Source organism: Salvia hispanica, chromosome 5, assembly GCF_029641045.1.
Source record: "Salvia hispanica isolate PSC_SH4W2 chromosome 5, Shi_PSC_v1, whole genome shotgun sequence".
NCBI lineage: Eukaryota > Viridiplantae > Streptophyta > Magnoliopsida > Lamiales > Lamiaceae > Salvia > Salvia hispanica.
In genome coordinates, this window is record NC_142696.1 from 39,501,339 (window position 1) to 39,524,444 (window position 23,106).

The window sequence follows — 23,106 nt, forward strand, 5'->3', positions numbered from 1 at the left end:
CAGCATGTACTTTACTTTTCTGCATTGTTCTCCAGACCCTGTCAGTACGATCTGCTTTGTCCTTTTACTTTTCTGCATGCTTTTCCAGACCCTGGTAGTTTAAGGAAACTTGTCTTTACCTTTCGCTTTATGCTTGTCTGTCCAAATTAGGAAAGTCCGTCTAGTTAAGTTAACTCCAGTTGTCTTAGAACCTTAAAATATCTCATTTCTCTTAGTCATGCATGTTCCGTACGTTCTCAGTTCTTAGACCCAGTAGGTAGAGTAAAGTTTTTCTTATCTCTCAGACCCAGTAGTTTTAAGTTCTCGACCCACAAAAATTGCGTGGCAGCAGCCAACCCCTTTTCCCAAAACATCCTCAAATGCAGTTTCGTAACACCTTCGTCCTCGTGGGATCGATCCTTTACTTCCCTGTGCTAAGTTGTAGTATAGTGGGTTGAGGTTTTTGAAGGAATAGAGTGCACCCAACGACCCCTTTCTGATAGTTTCATGATCTTCTAGCCTCTGAAGTCTAGTCGAATCCTCTGGACCTGTTAGATCGAGTGATATCACACACAGCGCAAAACTGCACGTCTACTCTAGTCGCTTCAGTTGGCTTTCATACGGCCTTCCTCTTTTCGTCATACATGTTCCGGCAGAAAAACCACAATAAAAAACCAATTAGATTTCCTAAACAAAATCCACCAAACCATATGTCTGAAGGAATAATTAACTACTACATTGTTCAATAATGACAGAACCGTAACAAAAAAATCAACAAAATTTAATGAATTAAGCAAACATCGACCAAGGGTTTGTGAAAATAATGACATAGTTCGAGAGAACACAGTGAATCGTCAACTAGGTTGTTTTTTAACGCCGATAATCGATGATTAGACGGGAATCTTACCAAAAGTTGAAGCTTTTATAACCCTACTCTAGTGAATCGTCGACTAGGTGGTCGCGTACGGAGGGAGACACACTTCAACAGTGAACCGTCGACCGGGGGTTGTTTCCGCGGCGGGGGAAATTGGGGGCGACCGATTTCAGTGGTGTTTCGTGGATTTGGGTGGCAGCTAGGGTTTTGATAATAGGGGGAATTGGGGGCGACCAATTTTGATCGTGGGTTGAGGAGTGAGAGGTTTGGAGGGAGAGAGAGAGTGAGAAGATGGAAGGTTAATCATAATACCGCTTTTTTTTCGCACCTGCCGTTTTGAATCGTGTGTCCTTCCATATTTTTTTACAGTATTACCCTTATAATGCACCAAATATATAAAATAATGCAACACGCAATTAGTTATTAAATCATCATCTGGACCGTCCACTATTTACATCTTATTGTTGATATTAAGAAGGAAATAGACACTAAAGGGGCAATAGGACCCTAATGCTACCCCAAAATCATATGCATATTGTGATCAAAACAAGTACTCCACAAAGTACCTCTCACTCAGAGCCCATTGATTGAAAAAATTTATAAATACTACTCCTTTTCACTGTAACTAATTCATTTTTCTTTTTTGTTGTCCTGATTATTTTCTGTATTTTTAGTTAAATTAAAATATTTACTGTCTCTTAATTTTTTATTTTTTTATATTATATTTTTTTCAATTTTTGTTTTACTAAACTTAGTGTATTTATTTTAAATATTGTACTAAAAAAATAGTCTAAATTTTCCTTTAAAATTGTCCGCCAAAATCAATTTATTATGTACTAGTACTATCTCCGTTTGCGAATAGGCCGATTTTTTTTTAGCCTGTCAATAAATAGAATAGAAGTTTGATTCCCTTTTACCATAAAACTCATATTGATACTATTTCTCGTGCGGTAATGGTCCAATAATCTATTCTTTTGTATACGTAATTATCATTGGCTTAAATATTTGTGTAAATGATACTCCATGTAACAATCAGTAAAACTGAAAAATCCACGAATCTCCAGTAAATAGATTCAATCTTGCAGCTATCTCGAAACTAGTTCGTCGCCAAAGAGATCACAGCTTCCGATCTATAGCCGAACACTTAAAATTCACATTCTCATCTGCATTTCGTAGTGTGTGAAACAATAAATTGATGAGGAGTTTGAATTGACTTCAACTCGCAATGGCCGATCCAACGGTCGGCGGCGTCTCCACGGAAGGGGAGAAGGCGAAATCACAAAATGGTGAAAAGAAAAAACAAGATTTGGATCCGGAATTTTTGAGTTGTTTGCTTCAGCCTTCGCCACCCGATTCCGATCCTAATTACATCGGAATCCGCCGCCTCCTCCTCCATCGGAAGGCGCAGGCCGGCCGGCTCAATCGCAAGGTATTTTTAAATTCTCGTGATGAAGCTTGCACCTCGATTGCAATTTATGTTGTATTTAGAGCAATTAGGTGTTTTACTTGATCTTTGTGGAAGAGATCGGGCATGAAGCTTAAATGAAGTTGTTAGTCCTAAGTCTGCTAGATGAATAACCTCTAGGTTCAAACCGTGGAAGCCTTTTCGTAAAATAATTAATGCATGCCAATTGAGTTTAAGCGGATGCTTTCTAGATTGCGGTCAAATATTAGTTTAGGATGCAGTTCTTCTAATCATTGCAAATACACATGGTACGCAGTAAATGCATGAAAATCCTTCTATTGATTAGGTCCATGACTGATCATGAATATGTAAAGAAAAAAGGAGAGATTGTCAGAAGCTGCATATAACTGTCTAATTTCGTTTAACTGAATCTAGTTGTGGCTTGAAACACATGTTGAAGAAGAATTCTGTTTTGGAAGTGGATTCTTATATCATGTTCCCTAACTAGTTTGATGACTACTTATATTTAGTAGAGAGTCGGAAAAACATTATTATTTGTTTCTGTACCTGTTGGCTAATATTTTCTTATAATTATGTTGTACTACCACATTTATCCAGTATGCGAACATTTGAACAAGTGCAGTTTCTCGAATAAGTTATGTAGCAAACGTAGTCATAAATTTCATGTCATGGTTGTGTCCCTAATCAAATCCTGTGCTTGCATGTTGTAGGGCTGGAAATGTAATGAAAGAGGTTATGTGGCATTCCGTAATTTCATTAATAGGCCTAGGAATTGGGAGAGTAATCAGACACCAAGTTTATCAAGCACACCAGGACAGAGGTTGCTAATTCTGGCTCTGATATTGATTAATATTGGCTAGTGTAGTACCAATTTCTTATAATTGATTGATTTCATTTCATCCAATGTATCTTTCTGATGTAAGTTTATTATTTAAGTTTCTCCCATACGGTTCTCACATCAGGTTAATTTACTGGTTGATGCATCAGTGGACGATGGCTACAATCTCCAAGTCCGCGCTTCCCAGTTCATGATGCAGACAGCTGGAGTACTGGCAGGGTACGTGCCTTTCTCTATGAGTCTTTCAATTCCATTACATTTACGAAAAACCACATGAGAGTAGTAGGCTGGGCAACATGCTGTTGATGATATAGCCAAGGCAAGTATTCAGACCTATAGCTGGAGGGAGAAGATAAGTTGCAGGGAATTGCTTCCTTATATTAATAAACTGTATTAGGGACTAGTAGTTACAACATGTATTAAACTATATTTGCTTAATGATTGTTGTATTAATACTGAACTGTGAGGTTGGCCAGCACTTCAGTTTCTCTGCCAGAATAGGTTTGAGCTTTGTATCCTAATTAGGCATATAAATCCACATTAAATCCAAATATGCATATTTATACGAGTCTGTGTATAGGCTGGGTACAGTGGTACCTGTATTATCTTGAGATGACTGGTTTGGAGTCTCCTTGAAAAATTTAAATAAGATCACCCCCTCCCCTGTTAAGTCGAATGATATATGCATTGCATCTCAGGTTTTCTTGAGATGATGGCTTGTGACACGTCAATGACTTAGAATAAGTGAATTTGCTTATCAGAAGCCACATAAAGGAACATACTTCTTAAAATGAATATCTTTACAACATATATTTTTCATTATCTTGTTATAGGATATGCGGAGTTCTAGCCGAAGACTAAGCCGCACTACAAGTTTAAGTTCAATTACAAGTGAAACTGAGCACCCACGAAAAAAGGTTGAACCTGCATATTCCTTTGTAGGGATGCACTGCATATTTGACCAAGCCAAGGCCATGGGTAATCCTTGACATGCCAAAATCCGTTTATATTGCATTGTCACTCATTTCCAAAGTTAAAATTGTCATATTCATAGGAAGCTTATCCAGAATTTCTCGTGGCAGTTACTGTGATAAAGTTTGGTAACATGAGTTCGGATCTTCTTGCTTATGGATCAGCCGATGGAATCTTGACAGTGTGTAACGTCTCTATGCCACCAACAGTACTCCAGCAGTTAACTGGGCACACTAAAGATGTCACAGGTTGGATTAACTGGTACTGACTGTGTCATCTTTTCTTATTCTGGTTGTTATTTTTTTGCTGCTTGGTACTTGTTCATCTGCATTTATATATCCAATTTCAATTTGTTTCCTCTTAACAATTTTAAGGAGGTTTGAAGTTAGAGTTGGTTGCATAATTTGGCATTAGTAGATTTATAAGTATGCCCTTTCCAGATTTTGACTTCTCAGCAAACAATCAATATATTGCATCTGCCTCAATTGATAAGACAGTGCGAGTATGGGATATCTCAAAAGGGCTTTGCATAAGAGTGATTTATGGAGTCTCTTCGCAACTCTGTATTCGCTTTCACCCTGTGAGTGGATCATATGTTCTGGGCCCATGCCACTTTTTCAGTCTAAGAATTTGGCTGGTTTGTATACAAATGTATTAGTATCTTTTCTTCTTCACTCTTGCAGGTTAACAACAATTTTCTTTCGGCTGGAAATGCAAATAAAGAAATTTTGGTAACTTTCTCACCACATACACCAATTACGTCAAATAAAATTATACCTTTGAAAAAGTTACTCCCTTGTTTTTGGTTTGGTTGATTAGTAGTTGTATGTCTCTTACTGTTTTGAGTGCCAAAATTAGGAAATCTTTTTTATATAAAGTCTGAAACTCACTACATTTCTTTCAAAAACTGTGTGAGAGAGGATGTTTTGCTAAATTTGTTGCTTCTTTCTGTGAGTGTTCCTTGTTAATACTCAATTTTTATAAAAAAATATTCATTCATCATTTGAAAATAAACTGGAATGATAAATTTCTGTGGTATATCCTTGGACGAGATAAAATATACTTACTGTTTCACGATTGCATGTTTCCTCTCTTCCTTATGTACATTTTTATGTCCTCAATCTGTAGTACTATATTCTTCAATCTGTAGTACTATATTCTTGGACAAGATAGAATATACTTTTTCATCATTGCTTGTTTCCTCTCTTCCTTATGTAAACCTGCATTTTTAGGTCTTCAATTTTAGCACAGGTAGAACAATCAATAAAATGACTCTTTACAGTGAGGTGACGGCTATGGACCATGACCACACCGGTCAGATTATTTTTTGTGGCGATGCTCAGGTATATATGTACTTGGCACGGAGGGCTTTCCTTTTTGGATAAGCCTTTAAATTGTTTCCCAGACAAATTTTTTTACTGCCTGGCTTTGCAGGGATGTGTATACACACTTACTATGGATTCACGTACCGGTGCCCTCTCTCGTACTCACCGCCATCGAAGTAAAGCCAATAACCCATCTCCAATCACCACCGTCCAGTACAGAACCTTTTCTTTGCTCGCACGTGGTCCAGTGTTGCTCACTTTCTCTCGCGATGGAAGTTTGGCTTTCTTCAGGTAATCTTGAACAAACACCTACACATTCAGTTATAGATGCTGTGTACATAATTATAGATTGTTTAATTTGATGGATTCCTTTGGTACTGCAGCGTCTCTCTGGAGTTACAAGGCTATTTAACTGTTCGTTGCGCTCTCAAATTGACGCCACGTCTGCACAGCATCCGCGCCTCCTTCTGCCCTTTGCTTTCCCTTCAGAAAGGAGAGTACATAGGTAGGCATGCGATTTCACTTGTTGCGTGGAAATTCCCATCGTTATCTTGGGCTGATATCTCTTGCTTTTTGATTCAGTGGCTGGGAGTGAGGACACAAATGTCTACTTCTACGACTTAACACGGCCAAAGCATGCATGCGTGAACAAACTGCAGGTTTTTACCGTTCATAGCATCCAAACTCCTTTATTAATTTTTATTTTGATAAACTTTATTAGCAGAAATCCAACATTATCAACAATTGTGATATTTTGTAACTGTAGGGTCATGGCTACCCAGTAATAGGCATTGCTTGGAACCATGGAGAGAACTTTTTGGCTTCTTCGGATTTTGGCGGCACTGTTATCGTATGGAAGAGAGAGAAAACAAAGTGAAACCAGTAGTAAGTAATTCAGATGAATCCTTGATGCTGTATGGTGATGACGAGAACAACGATGTTGTCTCTTCGACCATAGCGTGATGTACACTAAACCAAAGGGAAAGAAACAGAGTGTAGATTGTAGAACTGTTTGTTAATCGCTGATTTGAAATAATAAAATGTGTTGATGAGTTGAGACCGTGTATTTGTAAGTTTTATAGACGGCGAAACATAATTAGGCAGCATTTATTTTTATTTTTATTTTTATGTTAGTAAACATGTACACGTATTGATATGTCACAGGTGCAAATAAATGGCGACTACATGTTGGCTGAGCTTATAAACTTTTTAAGCTAGTAAGCTACTAGTATGATATATTAATAAATGGCGACTACATGTTGGCTGAGCTTATAAACTTTTTAAGCTAGTAAGCTACTAGTATGATATATTAATAAATGGCGACTACATGTTGGCTGAGCTTATAAACTTTTTAAGCTAGTAAGCTACTAGTATGATATATTAATAAATGGCGACTACATGTTGGCTGAGCTTATAAACTTTTTAAGCTAGTAAGCTACTAGTATGATATATTAATAAATGGCGACTACATGTTGGCTGAGCTTATAAACTTTTTAAGCTAGTAAGCTACTAGTATGATATATTAATAAATGGCGACTACATGTTGGCTGAGCTTATAAACTTTTTAAGCTAGTAAGCTACTAGTATGATATATTTGGCTGAGCTTACGACGTTCTTAGAGCTATCTCCAATTATTTATGTTAAATTCAAATCTATTTTAATATAAACATCACATTAAATAATAATTTTATATCAATCATTTACACTAAAACTTAAAAATATTCTCCATATTATATATCTTTATTGATAAAATTTGAAAAAAAATATATTTTGTTCTCTACTCAAGAATCAAAAATGGGATTGGTTTTGGAGAAGTATCGGAGCTAATTGTCGACCCTATTTTATGTTTTAGTATTCTACCATTATTGAAAAGTATTTGGCAAATTAAGTTCGCAAATAATTTTTTAAGTTACAAAATAAGCTCTCACAATATATAGCGTGATATTTTCGATATACACTCCTCCAATTTCAACTTGATTTTATTTTCTCGATCTAATTCACCACTCTCCCTAGCTGATATGCTCATTTATTCAAACACTTAGGATTGAGCACAAGTGTATTAACCGTCTTTTGGCGAAATCCGACTAACTCTGCTTGATCGGGTTTGCAAATTAAGGCCAAAGTATCCTATCGGGTGGTGGACTATAAAACTAATGCTCCATATAGAAAGTAAGATCTCTTACTACTAATTTTGTCAATTTATATTTCTTAATATTTTAAAAAAATTCAATATTGTCAAATAGATGGAGTATTTATTTTGGCAAAGAGGGAAAATATTCATCAGTCTAATAAAAATAAAGCATACTCAGCAATTTTGGAAAGTCCTTCAAAATATACATTCTTCTCAACTTCCAGCTCTGGACACATTTCCTTATTTACTCTAGTTTTGCTCACTTATTTGCAAAATTTCAAACATGACCTATCATCATCTGTATTAACTATCCAAAAAACAACAAAATGAAATTATTTTTCCACTCACAAAATATCTGCCTAACTTTTATTAAAACATATCACACCAAAAACATACACTATTGTCCAGGACAAATGTAGTAGCATATTTCGTATCGAGATTTAGACCTCCGCAATTATGCAAAAACTATTGCGACAAATTTTGACTATTTTATTCTATATGTTAATCTCCTGCTATAAATTTTTTTTAAAGGGTCCTACTAGAACATTAATCTCAACCTATTCACATGAAAGTCAATACGCAACGCTAGCATGACATTTCTTTTTCATATCGAAGTTGAAAAAGGCAACAAATCCTAAAAGTTGAGAGAGAGAGAGAGAGAGATGGGGGCTGCCTGCCAATGGTTTTGCTCTAAATGATAGTGATATAAACAAAATGGAAGCTACATGGAGATATTTTAAGTATTTAACACAAGGCACATACCACATACATAGTCCACACTCCGAACAACTCTTCATCTACCACTCAACCTTATGCTCTACCCAGACAGGTAGCATCTGCGAATGGTTAGAATTTCATGCTCACGTTTATCCCATTACTCGCGAATCAACCCTAGTAAGTAGAGTAGCATCTCATAAGCCTTATGGTCTCTTACTCTAGGATTGGTCAGTGCAGCAAGAGTCCTTCAAATATACGTATAAAGGGGTTAAAGGACGTCATACATCTAGCTAGCCTAAATACATAACTACAGTTTACAGACAACCCCTACGAGGACATAAGTTGGTCTTCATGATGAGTTTCCCAACTAGTTCAGTTCTTATCTCCTCTCAAATTTTCTTTTACCTCAGAGATTGTTTGCATTGTGAATATCAGTGTGTGGATTCAGTTCTTGTACTCATCACCTGCGTCGGCGTTTTGTATCCACCTGAAAGATCCATGCAACAGATATTGAAATTGAGAATTTGAAATGCCAATCTAGTCAATCTAACATCTGAGAAACATTTCAGCTGTTATAGCGCTCTTAGATTCAGGACTTACAGGTCGTGCAACTAATACTAGTGCTTGAGCAGGGAAAAGGAGGCAGAGAGGAGAGACTAATTTCAACATGGTACATTAATTTCCAATGTCTTAGTATTACGTGCCAGGGTATTATTCATGTATACCTTTCTCCTCGAAAGAAGTAGGCTCTAACAGAAGAATTATTCGTACTCTTATCACCAGCTTGTATCTGTTCCAATCTTCTCTGAGATTTAAAAAGAAGCAAGCTGGAAACCTCATAACTGAGAATTACTCGGTTCATTGACATCTTAATTATACAAATATATACTAATCACGTTAAGGTCCTCGAATTCTTAATGCCAGTTATCCGAACTCTAGGGAACTCTTAATAGACAGAATTAATGAAATGCATTAGTAGTAGTCTGAATACCTTGACATCAGTTTCTCTAGTAGACACGCGAGAACTTTGTAATTTCTTTTTATTTTCAGGGGAACAATCAAGACAGTAGAAATGATCTAGTCTTTCGGCTTCCTCTGGGTTCACCTCAATACAAGTTGGATGAAACCTGAATCAGGAGAAATCAGGAGAAATAAGTACATGACTCAGTGCCAGCATTTAGCTCAAAAACAAAGTGAAAATATAGTGCAAAGGTTGACTGGAAATACTAATTTTCAACGAACAAGTTAATGCATGCCTTGCACATATAACACCTTCACACCTCAAAACCAACTAAATATCGATTATGGATAAACTCAAACTCACCAGTCGCTGCATCCTTCACACTGGATCATTAGGTCATCAGGATTATAAGGCATCTCACATTTACAATACCTGCCATAAACAAATAAGCTAGGAATAAAAATCTCTTTAAAACAAGGGATCAATAACTGTGACTTATTTTCTAGAAAAGCTAGGGATACTACAAATTTCGGCACATGGTGGATAAAAAGATAGATTCCCGTTTTTATAAGACACTTCAGAGCTTTTACTCTGGATGATACATGTGATAGTTTGGATACAGAAAAAATAACACTCCAGGCTAATTCACCACAAACTTTGATGAATTGAACAACTTTGAGCTTGTTGTATCATGTATCCTTGAAATGCTCAATCCTTATATAGTAAATACAGGCTATTATCCAAAGTAAAGGCCCCAGTAACACACAATATGCTGTGCAAAATACAAAGGTAAAGAATGAATTACTACTATAAGCAAATAAATTACAAAACTTATTTTCTCCATAAATGTAGTGAAATTAATAGAATTATAGTTGCAAGTTCTACTGTTCGAAAGTAAGCTCAGTGTTAACCACAGCTGAAAAGTCTGCCATGAAACCATACAAACACTTGAGAGCCACCTAAACTGATCAGTTCAAGTAAGGCAAAAAAATTCAACATATAATTATCGGAAGCATTTGAGTTCTCTCTTTCATTTGAAAGTCTTTATAAAGTCTCATACATATATACGGCTAACAAGTTTGTTAAATTTCTCGATTAAAGCTAGGAATAAAAAAGCAATAAATCCTGGAACCAAAAAAACTGAAAAGCTAAGCGAAAACATTTCTATGATACCATTTATCGCCTCCGAAAACGTAGAAATTGTCAATTTCAAACATCAACTCATCTTCCCCAACCATTTAAGCAAAAAAAAGACAGAGCATTTATAGCACTAGCAGAAAACATCAAACCTACACGGCGACTCTATCAGGATTGAAGGCACCAGTAGACGAATTGTACTCAAAACGACAGAAGTAGTCTTCGTTCCCAACGGCGTCGAGCTTAGTGTAGCTCTTGAAGCTATGCACCGTACACTTGCCCTCTATGGTATCAGCACTCTGAATATCAAAATGATCGGACAAAAACACCTCCTTCGAGCCGTGGAACTGCCTTCGGCCGCCGATCGACTCCTCCGGCCGGTAATACCACCTCACCTGCACCCTCACGTTCTCGCCGCGGCCGTCCGCCTCGATCTGCTCCAAGCGCGCCACGTACGACGGCTTTGACGAGTCCGACGGCCTCATCAAAACGCAATCGCCGCCTGCACGGGCCGAAAATCGACGGAATATGTTAACAAATCGTATTACCTAGCTCTACTTCAATTCAATCACGCGTTAGAGAGAGAAAGAGAGAGAGTTAAGTTCGCGAAGACTCACGGCAGATTACTTTGCCGATGTGCTTAACGGTGTAGGAATCGAGAGCACGGCGGACGAGTTTCGGCTTAGCCATGTACGGCACGGCGGAAGAGAGGAGGTGCGGAAGAGAGAGAAAGTGCTATGCATGTAGCGAAGATTGAAAAATGCAGAGAGATTCTTCGCCGGCCGATTTCAATGTTAATATGGAAAGGGAAATAAAATCAGCCGAGCAATATTCGCGTGTGTCGCGGTGCATGGACCTAGATTTTGTTCTGTTTTATTAACGGTGGAGATTGATCAGATCGTCACGTCAGGGTCGATGCGATGTTAGTAGGGTTATTTGGGAAAATTTGTTACAGCAAGTTGCATAAAGTCGTCGTCGGTTGACTTAGTCCTTTTCTATTTTATTTCTATCCAATAGGATTGATTTGTTGTTGCTTTATCCCATGGTTTGTTATTTTATTTAATTTTAACATTACCCCGTGAAAATTAAACGTTTGGTGATTTTAATAATTGTAGTATTATACTCTCCATCCGCTATCAGGAGTCTTATTTATGGGCGATATGGATTTTAAGAAGTATTAAGTATGGGCGATATGGATTTTAAGAAGTATTAAGAAAAGTAGATGCAAACATATTAGAAGAATATGAGTCTCACTTATATAGTAGTATTTGTTTTAAATGAAATGTGAGTGAATGAGTTAGTGGAAGGTGGAATTCTATTACTATTTATGGCAAAAATGAACCGAGACTCCTATTTGTGGACGGACTAAAATGGAAAAACGGGACTCCTATTCGCAGACTGGACAGAGAGAGTAACTGTTATTTGGCTAAATTTTTGTTTTTTTATATTTATGATCAATGGAGAGGCTCCCACCATTAATTGGTTTGGGTTCACTAAGTTTTAAGTTAGTAGGAGTACAAGTTTATAGCTTGATATCACAACATGCTTTGTGTTATTATGGTAATATTGAGTTTTATAGTTTCATTCGATCATGAAGTTCCATGTTATTATTGCTACTACCGAAATCGATAAGCATTTATAATTCGACATACTGATAGGGAGATTCAATAAAGAGAACAAGAAAACGGATATCTGAAAGTCGTGCAAAACACTTTCAGATCAAATCAATTTCGGTGGTTCTATTAAAGTTATTTGATCGGATAAAATTCAGAGAATGCACAACCTTCTTATGTGTATTCGAGATGATGAACCAGAAGACTTGATCGGATTTTGAAGAAGATGAACCGATGCAGCTGTTGACGAAACAGTGCATCCGTTGGGATTTAAACTGAAAATAACTGATTTTCAAAAAGGTTTCGAAATTGCAAATTAGTCCTTCGATTTTCAGAAATTACATTTTCTGATGAATTTCTGAAACAACTCGACCCCAGCCAGGGGCTCTGCCCCTTGGACCCCGCTACCCGGGGGCGCTGCCCCCGAACCCCGTTCATCTGTTTAGGGGCTTCGCCCCTAACATCATAATGAATTCAAATAAGCGTGCACTCCGCACCTCCATACTTAAAATGATGTATCATTATAACAATAACCGATCAATCAAGTTAATCCAATTACACTAAAATATCCAACATATACTTGAGTTAAACTTTATGTTACTGACTTACCAACTCAAACAAATTATGAAGGCTATGAACTTTGACCTTGATAACAAGATCGATCAGATGACTGTTCAACTAAAACCTATCCTTGGCACTATAATTAATAGTAATATAAGAATATTTTATTAAGATTTACTGAATTATTATATTAGGCTTTCATTTTGTTGTACTAGTTTGGTTCATGTCTTTCATTTTATTTTTATGTATTTAAAATGCAATTTTAATTCATAGGATCACTCTGGTTTTTTTACAATTAAATACTCATCATATTATTGTTTAATTTTGCTTAATATAGTTTTTTTTCTCTTTCTTAATTTGTTTGCTTATACCACATTACATGCCATATATAATATCACAAATTCTTTGATTTTACAGAACAATTACTACAAAATTAATTTATTTTTATTTAAAACTTAATTGACTAGAAGTAAATAAATAATGCTCCTATATTTCTTTTGTCTGCTAAAAATATAGACTTTGAGGATGGCATGAGTTTTAATGCGAAATTAGTTAAGTACGAAAGAGATAAAAAAGAAAAAAGTATTTGAAATTCCTAAGTCATTAGGGTTTACTATATCCTTATTAATGGAGTACTGTATTAAGTCTGAGTTGATCATTAAGCTTAATAGTAAATGTATTGCTATAAGGGCAAATAATTGTCTGATTAACAAAAAAAAATTACTTTCCAATTGGTTCAATTAAGCTTCATAAATGTTTGAGTAGATCATTGAAAGTTAACTTTTAAGACACTCAACGGTCATATATACACTCAAAATTGGATTCACATAACGAACCACAAACAGTAGATTGAACCAAATTTAATTGTGAGGCACCAATGGCACTATGGAGGACAAATTGAAAATTCACATGGACCACATGATACTTTTAGAGTGTCCACAATGGTGGCCCTCTTGGGCATGCCCAAGCCACCATTTCTTGGGCATGCCCAACAAACTTGGCCCTTGCCCTTAAAACTTGGCCACCACAATGGTGGCCCTCCGGGCCTCCAATTAAAATTATTTTCTTAACTTTGTTGATATATTTTAATTTAGCTAGAATAAAAATTACTTGCATATAATTATTAAAATACATAGAAATAATTAAACTAAACAAAATTATAACAAAATTTTCGTTGTATTATAATAAAAGCGAAAATTACACAACGAAAATTTTCGATACAACGCGAACAACAAAGAGAACCCCTATCACGCTGCGCCCCCTCCTCTACAGTTCCAGACCTCTTCAACCAAATCAGCCTGCAGTGTTGAATGTGATATTTCACTCCGCATATTGGTGAAGCGCTGAATCAAGTATTCATTACTGCGTGGTACACCCATCTGCAGAGGAGGGGTTGCAATACCGTGACTTGTGCTAGCACCATCTTCCGGTGTCCAACGCTCTGCAGTAAAGCCTTCGTCTTCTATTATCATATTGTGCAGTATGATACACGCAGTCATGATGTCCGCGACATCATTTTCGTGCCATTGTCGAACCGGACACCGTAAAATGGCCCATCGCGATTGGAGGACTCCGAAAGCCCGCTCAACATCCTTTCTAGCACCCTCTTGTTTTTTTGCAAAATAGGTCTGCTTCGGCCCAACAGGTTGTCGGATCGTCTTGACAAACACGGGCCAGCGAGGGTATATTCCATCGGCCAAATAGTATGCTCTGTTGTACTGCGTGCCATTGGCCACGAAGCTGATTTGTGAACCCTCACCCCGGGACTCATCATTGAAGAGATGCGATGATTGTAGAACGTTGATGTCGTTGTTCGACCCAGCGACACCAAAATACGCATGCCAGATTCGCAAGCGATAGTCAGCAACGGCTTCAAGAATCATCGTGGGATGTAGCCCTTTGAAACCAGAAGTGAACTGCCCCTTCCAAGCCACCGGGCAGTTCCTCCACTCCCAGTGCATGCAATCGATGCTGCCCATCATGCCCGGAAAATGATGCACTGTCCCGTGCATATTTATCAGTCGCTGGCATTCCTCGGCCGTCGGTTTCCGTAGGTACTCCCCTTTGAAGAGTTCTTTGATACCCTTGCAAAACTGCCTCAGCGTCTTGAGGGCAGTCGTTTCGCCCATCTGTAGATATTCGTCGAACATGTCAGCAGGCCCGGCATAGGCAAGCTGCCTAATTGCGGTCGTGCACTTCTGATATGTCGACAATCCGGGTCGACCGGTGGCATCACTCCGCAAGGTGAAGCACCTGTATCGCTGAGACAAACAATCCGCAATGTGGATGAAGAGTCGTTGCGACATTCTGAATCGCCGACGAAAAATCTCCGGCTTATAACGGGGGTTATCGCCGAAGTAGTCTTCCATCAACCGCTGGTCGGCTCCGACATGGTCACGGTTGATAAACCGGCGACGGTATCTCGGCCGAGGGATGGCCGCCGCCTCCTCCTCGTCGGCTTCATCTTGCACCGCTGCAACGAGTTTTCCGAACTCCTCATCGACCAAGCGCTGAAAATTTTCATCGTCGGAATCCATGTTTTGAATCTGAAATTGAAATCAAGTGGAAAGAGTAGAGTTTGGTTTGGAGTAAAAAAATTGGAGGAGAATGGATGAATATATTAAAAATTTTGAAGAAAAAAAAAATAAAAATAATTTTCGGTGGGCAGGGCCGCGGCTCTCGGCCCTTGCAGTGGCGGGCCGAGCCGCCTGCCCAAGAGCCTCGGCCTGGCCGAGCGCTCGGCTCTCCCTCGTCCACCACCCCAAGCCACGGGCACCCCTCGCCTCAGTAGTGGGGGGCCGCGGGCTGCCCAAGCCCGGGCCGAGAGCCGCGGCTCCCCCACTGTGGACGCTCTTACATACATAATTTCAAAAACATGACAGTCCCAAAGCCATAATATTCAATGATAATAGGAAAAGGTGGAAAATCAACTCAAAATTTAATCAAATTTGTAAAATGCATAAAAAGGAGTGAAAAATACCAAATTAAATCAAGGCGTAGCGGAAATGATAGTGAGTGTGAAAATGGGACCTCAAAAACTGAAATAAATTATGATAAATTGATAATCATAGACTCAGATGGTATAACAAAATAACTAGAATACGTGTTTAAGCTTATCAATGGAGTACAACTTCAACTTATATAGCCGAAAAATAGTTAAATGCAAACATGCCCCTTTAAAAGTGTCGTTTAGTAATAACAAAAAAGAAAAGCATCAGTATATATGTGTTGATACTTGATAGTATCATGAGTTTGAGTCCACAATAACGCAGTCTTTAAAAATTTATAGTATAAAAAACAACTCAGAAAAAGAAAATGATACCAATTGCTATTATTTTTGGGAATATTAAATAAAAAAATCATTATACCACATTACCACATACATTATGGAATCTATTAAGGATAGAAATGTGTTTAATAGGAGTATAAAAGTAGCTATATAAATTATACTACGCCTTTATGGCTGTGGCCAATACAAGTATTATTCGTTTTCTTGGCTAAGAAATTCCCCTAAAGAAATGCATTAATAGGTGACCCGCTAGCTAACTATAGGATTATAATAGTGTGTCATAAACTTAAATCATAATGCAGCTTCAAGATAAGGCCCATAACAAAGTCAACTTTTATGATTTTAGATTAAATGAAAAATATGTGGCTGTTAAAATATAGTACTCAAATTTTTATGTGGATTAAATAAGCAGAAATCATTTAAACAAACTGCATAGACATACATATACTATATGCATGCACACAGCATTTCATCAAATTAACTACACTTTTACCTTTACAAAGCACAAAATATATAGAAGTTGTATCTCTTCCAAAGTGGGCCCACATTGGTTTTACTAGCCCATTTGCTTTAGCTTATCTCACCATAATGCCGAAACCCCAATTATATTAATCTTATTTTTGGTTGAAATTATTTATAAAATATTAATTATGATGAAGTAATACTGTGAAAAATTTAGAATGATTAAGTTAGGAAAAATAATTAAATTTCGCCTTAATAAAAATCTAAGCCAAATATTCTTATTTTATATTTATGAAAATATGAACTCCTGACATCTCTGTAGTATTAATTATGATACCTCGAAAATGATAATTTATTATATGTGTTTAAATACCGGACAATAAATTTTAAGAAAATTGCAAAATTAAAAATATCATAAGTATATACACATTAAATTTAGATTATTAGATAATGTCAATGTGTGTGGGAGAACGTTCTAGAAAAAAGAGAAAATAATACCACGAGATTTATTAAAAATTTAATGAATTTAGACGGGAATCCAAACGGGCCTTTCAGTGTTGGGCCTAAATATCTCATAAGATAAGGACAACTTTTATATATTGCCTCTTCTTGGAATAGAAATTTACTAAATGCTATAAAACCTAACAAACTCTTGTACTATCGAAAATTTATAGTACCACACATAATTGGAGTATATAGGAGCTATTATCATATATTCATCAAACTTGAAAATCTTTTTGTGGATGGAAATATAGGACAACTAATTCGAAGATTTATAGATGTAATCAAATTTTATGCGCATATTTCACTAAGATTTTCAAATGCGAGCAATATCTCTAAATGAATCATGACATGTGCTGATGAAGGCTAAGAGTATACGGAGTTTTTTTTGTTTAAAAAAAACCTTCATGCAATCAGTAATATCTCATCTTTTTTGTATATATTTTATCTTCAGTGAGATATATCTTCAGAATATTATCGTTAAAACATATATTTCCTATTTCATGAAATTAAATTTGTTTCTACTACAATTACTACAAAAAGATCAAAATCCTGAAAAAATTGTAGTCCAACGAGAAATCCGGAAAGACATTTCCTAATAATTTACTCCCTCCGTCCCAGATAATTTGTCCTATTTTTCCATTTCAGTACGTCCCACATAATTTGTTCCATTTCACTTTTACTATTTTTTATAGTGGACCTCATATTCCACTAACTCATTCCTTCTTACATTTTATTATAAAACTAATATATAAAAGTAGGACTCACATTCCACCAACTTTTTCAACTCACTTTTTATTATATTTCTTAAAATCTGTGTCCGGTCAAAATGAGACGAGTTATCCGGGACGGAGGGAGTAATAATTTTATACTAACAAAAATAAACTTAAGAAAATGCATCCACATAGACAAGGCCAAACATCAGCTGGGGCCCGGCCCTTTGTTGCGTGATCCCACTTCGATGTCATAGCTTACGTCGTGGCAAATATTAATAATCATCAATTAATTATTATCATAGACTTATTTAATAAAATATCAGAAGTTTACCATCAAGGGTTGAAAGTTGAAACAGCGATAAAATAATCCTTGCAGCGTGTGTTACTAAATTTTTTAGATTTGATATTATTGAATTGAGAAACAATTTCAATGGGCCATATAACGACTAACGAGTACGCACATCATATAATTATACAATAAATTACGTTGGTCATGGATGTTAATTGTACATTATACCATAATAATTGCCCAATTATTTGTCATAGACGTATCCAGGGGCGGAGCCACGCTGGGGCATGGGGGCTCTTGCGCCCCCCAGCCATTCGACTCTTACGTATATTATATATATTCAGAAGAAAAACCATATGACTTGGTAGAGCAGATGGCAAAGTCCGCCGGCTCTGGATCATAGTTGAGGGGGGAGGTGCTGAGATTGATTCTCATCCATGACTTCTTTTTTAAATATTTGCCCAATGTGTTATGTTAGTAAGCTATTTCTTGTCGAATAAATTGCAATATTTAGTTAATCACTATGAACGATTTTTTTATCTAAGGCTATATTCTTATTTTTTTGTCAAATTATATTTTAGAGATGTGCTATATTTATTCAATAACTTTTATTGTCAATCCATTTTTCTGAGATGTGTTTAATTCATAACTTTTAAAGGATATAGTTTGAAATGATATTATTTGTTCAATGACTTGTAAATATTATAATATACATTTTTAAACTACTTTCTTTTATTAGTATTATAATATAATTAATAGTTTTATCAAAAGAATTTAATGTGTACACTTAAACAATTGCTTTACTTATGAAAAACTTAATTTTATTAGTAGGTAAATTTCTTTTAAGGTCATCACAAAGTTCTTATATCAATTATTACCGATTTATTAAATTTTCTTGTTATGCGTTTATTTCTTGTGTACTAAATATATGAAAACATTCCTTTATTTTTAAGATTTTCTAAAATTCTAAATGATGAAAAAAGGCAAAATATAAAAGGGTCCTCCTACGACTAATTTCGACGACAAAATAATCGAGAGATACCTATATTTATTAATAATGAGCGCTAAAAATTTTCTTTTTTCTTGGACCCCATCACAAAATTCCTGGCTCCGCTACTGGACGTATCAACATAGTTTTGTTGATAAACTGAGATTTTCATGATTTATGTAGTGCTTGCGAAATTGCTAAAAGATTGTGTTAAATTCAATTATTAACCCACGTAAGTTTTTCAAGTTTCATGATTATCGCGTCATTTAATGAACATATTAATGCATCCATTTTTTAACAGTATCAAATGTCGACATCAGATATTTACTACTACTGGTGTAGTACTCCCTCCATTTCACAGTAATAGAGACATTTCATTTTCTGCACTTGTTTTGAAAAAGTAAAAATAAATAGTTAAAGTGAACCAAAAAGTAAAGTAAGAGAGAGAATAATGTAGAGAAGAGTCTTATATACAATATTCTCTCCTTTACTTTACTTTTTCTCCACTTTAACTATTTATAATTATTTTTTCAAAACGAGTGCATAAAATGAAATGTCTCTATTACTGTGAAACGGTGAGAGTACTATATACTTCTCCAGTACTCCATGTGACAATTACAAGACACTAAATATTAGTAATAATATCCAATGTAAAAATATTAAATATTATAAACAGTATTATTTTCGTCAAATGATTAATCTTTGATTTAAAAATATTAAAATTTATTTTAAAATTAGCGTAAATATAAATATAGGCAGATATATACTGGAGTACAATAATTTGATTAAAAACAGAAGTATTTCTAATTGCTTGGAGGTGTCGCCGCTCGTGAGTCGTTAGTTCCTTCGACGGATGAATGTGAAGTTCTCGAGAATTAAGGTGATCACATATAAAACATAGTCAATTTTTCCTGGCAATTTTACCATTTTAGTCCGAAATATTATACTCCATTTGATAGTTTAAATCTTAACATTGTAGCAATAGATATATTTGTCGTAAAAGTGACGGTATCGTTAAGTTTGATAGTTAAAACGATTTGTACCAATTAGTAACTTAAACACTGACTAAACTCCATTTAGTCCTAACTCCTAAATATATGAGTTTTTTATGATTTTGATCAAAACATCATACTATTTGTTAGCTTTTAATACGAAGCTGTATTATGAGTTGTTCATTCTTTTGACAATAATTAATGGAGCTGTAAATATTTATGTTGCCAGGGCCGTTTCATTAGCGACGTGAATCACGATAATTTTAACACAAATTTTGGTTGTTATTGATGTCGAAGGGAAGCAAAACCAACAATTATAAAGTCCATCATTTTATCTTCGAAATCTTTATAATGCTCAACCACGAAAGTGTATGTTGGCGAAGCACTTTAGAAGCGTAGCTAGGTCTTCAATTCGCGCATCTCCTGAAAATTTATGACATTAATTAATAAACACTTCAATGTGATTAATTATTTTGTTGATTTTTTAATTTGCAAGAAAATTGTAGGGTTTTAACTCCAAAAAATTAACCCTTCAATCGATGCCGCCACTGCTTTCATCTTGGTCAATTACCGACATTCATTAACCGATTGGAGGTTTCCGATGTGGCCGATTGTAAGAAGAAATGTGATCGCATGCTCGAATTCATGCACTAGCTCCGCCTTCGAAATTCCCCATTGACGTACGATTTCATGGTGAGACGTCCAAAAGGAATTTCGAAGATTAGATAATGGACTTTAAAATCTCTAATGTTTAGTTGTCCGCCCTTCACTATTGATATCAACTAAAATCTGGACCCAAATTATAACATGATCATATGTTTATAATTAAAGAAATGGCCTTTAGTGTTACATATAACAACTGTACTATTCTACTAATTATTCTAAATTACTTTGTTGACATTTTTTATGTATTGGCGTAAGTCATTCAAATGATTAGATCGTACCATAAAATTGAACAAGTATTTGAAACAATCATTCTTTTAGAGAAGTTCAAAATTTATGAAATGTTTAGTTGCATCAAAATATACGATTGATAATATTATTCTTTTAGGATGGGCCTAACTTGCAATTCAAGTCAGATTAACGATATAAGTTCGCATCTATATCAAACTTGGATGGATTATTTAGAGATAATTAAAGCAGTATGCAAAATATTGAATTTAGTCCGAAATCATTATACACCTCACAAAATAAATCAACATATAAATAGTATTTATATTTCTTAGAAGATATTATCAAATTTTAGGTATGTTCTTAAATTCACACACTAAAAAAAAAAAAAAAACTACGTATTAAGGATATATTTTAATGTTATTAAAGATGTTAATTTGTGTAACTAACTATATCACCAACGCTTAACAAAGTTCATATGCTATTCCAACTAAAATTAAGGAACACAAATAAAACATTCTAAAAAATTAAAATATTGAGATAGTTTGTCTTTAACTTAGAAACGCTTTCTTTAAATACTCAAATATGATTATTTTTAAAAACTTTCAAATGCTAGTAATGTGTCTCAATTTTTTTATCTTAAAATATAAGTTTTTTTTAGTGATATTATAGTAAATATAGACCGGAATTGGATATAAGACCTTTCGTTAAGGCTGGAATTGGATCTAATTAAGACCTCTCGTTAAAGGAGAATCATATGGTATTCCAACTTTTATCACTTAAGCTAGATCTTTTTCTATACAGTGCATTATACATTAACAAGCATCTTTTTCAACAAAATTAAATAATTGTTGGTATCGCATATTTGAATTCTGGTGTAACAAAATTCTGGTGGAGTGTGATTTTAAATCTATCTTGCTGTCGTGTATTTGTGCTTGCCATCATCCAACCAAAACATATGAATATTTAAAATGAATTTGGTTAGTAAGAATCCAACTACCGTGACATAAGCCCTCGCCAAATAATATTGTAAAAATCATTTAATCATGATTAGGGCCTAGAAGCTACTAAATTTTATGCGTGCTCAAATTAAGCAGATCGATAACCGACACTCTAATAATTAAGATATCATTAGGGTAATCACTACATAAAAAAATTACGATAATCTTGTTTATTTTTAGATTAACTAGATTAGCTGACAATAGTTTAGTAAATGGCGAATGTCATGGGATTTTATGTATAATATGACTTTCATACGACTGACCTACTACAACTATTAAATAAATTTATGTGGTGCCTTATTTCAACAATCTCACTAAAATAATAATTTCATTTTCGACGGAATTAATAATTTTTCATTATTAATCTAATTCAATACTGCTCTCCTACGACTTTAGTTAAATACTCCATATTTGAGTGGTGGATCTTATCAATTTTATTTTATTTTTCGTGAAAACCTGCATATAGCTGCATTTCCTATATACTATTATGTACGCTAGGTCATGTTTATGTAAATTTGTTTAAGATAATTTTCTTATTTTAATTTTTATTTTTGAATTCGATATAATTAGTCAGAGTCAAACAATGATGATATTATAATTATATCAAAATCTAATCACCATTAATTATATGTTTGCTTGTATATGGACCTATTGAATGGAGTATCATCTTATCAAATCAAGCTAAAAAATGAAATCTCACCCAATTTTAAAAGGAAATGAAAAACTAGAAAAATAATTTGTTAGAAATTATGAATGTCCTAATTTGTTACACGTATGCCAGGATGGATTTTTTTCAAACGTGTTTTGTCATTATTATGTGAGACTAGCGTGCTTTGTTTGTCGTCGCTCACTCACTTTTAGAGAGGCTTCTCAAGAGAGTCACCTATTTTAGAATAACACGAGATTATACGTGTTGTTTAATCTTCGAGCTCTTATAAGATGAAGGTATCCGGACGTTACATATTGGATACTAAAGATGGCATAATAAAGTATGAGTAATTCGATAAAAAATTTATTGATTGACGTACAAAAGAGAATAATCATACCAATATATACATTAGAATACTATTAATGTCTCATTTCTCTCGCATCGATTGCCTCACACATAATTTACAACTGAAGTCTCATTTGTAGGAAGTCGAACCAGTATATAAATACCCAATTATACTAATAAAGAATAATAAGGAGATGCATAATCAAAATCTTATAAGACTGTTATATATAATTAATCGATTAACAATATTGATTCACAATTTATGATTAATTTTTTTATTCTTTATTGTTTATACAATAATAAAATAAATATGTTTATGTTTAATCCACCAAATTTAAACCTCCAAATTCCTCACAAAAATGGTTATTTTTTAATAATTTTATCTACTAAACAATAGTAGTAGTACTAATTTTGATATCGATTATTATCTCAATTAATAAGTGGACACA

General features: G+C 34.9%; 3 protein-coding genes across 3 annotated transcripts; 1 reads left to right on the plus strand and 2 right to left on the minus strand.

Moving 5' to 3' along the window:
* Nucleotides 1-1,819: 1,819 nt before the first annotated feature.
* Nucleotides 1,820-6,610, plus strand: LOC125186052 (Transducin/WD40 repeat-like superfamily protein). The gene is made up of 12 exons (XM_048082371.2): nt 1,820-2,282; nt 2,990-3,099; nt 3,267-3,336; nt 3,951-4,095; nt 4,200-4,337; nt 4,530-4,669; nt 4,773-4,820; nt 5,322-5,432; nt 5,524-5,705; nt 5,798-5,919; nt 5,997-6,073; nt 6,181-6,610. Exons 1-12 carry the CDS (start codon nt 2,079-2,081, stop codon nt 6,289-6,291), a joined length of 1,458 nt encoding a protein of 485 aa, XP_047938328.1. The 5' UTR covers nt 1,820-2,078; the 3' UTR covers nt 6,292-6,610.
* Nucleotides 6,611-8,228: 1,618 nt separating this feature from the next.
* On the minus strand, nt 8,229-11,145 carry LOC125191355 (chromatin remodeling protein SHL-like). Its single transcript, XM_048088900.2, has 5 exons — nt 10,978-11,145; nt 10,517-10,862; nt 9,587-9,655; nt 9,254-9,389; nt 8,229-8,749 (listed from the first exon to the last, which is right to left on the minus strand). Exons 1-5 carry the CDS (start codon nt 11,048-11,050, stop codon nt 8,723-8,725), a joined length of 651 nt encoding a protein of 216 aa, XP_047944857.1. The 5' UTR covers nt 11,051-11,145; the 3' UTR covers nt 8,229-8,722.
* A 2,636-nt stretch (nt 11,146-13,781) lies between these two features.
* On the minus strand, nt 13,782-15,071 carry LOC125189358 (uncharacterized). The gene is made up of 2 exons (XM_089059261.1): nt 14,788-15,071; nt 13,782-14,274 (listed from the first exon to the last, which is right to left on the minus strand). Exons 1-2 carry the CDS (start codon nt 15,069-15,071, stop codon nt 13,782-13,784), a joined length of 777 nt encoding a protein of 258 aa, XP_088915387.1.
* Nucleotides 15,072-23,106: the final 8,035 nt, after the last annotated feature.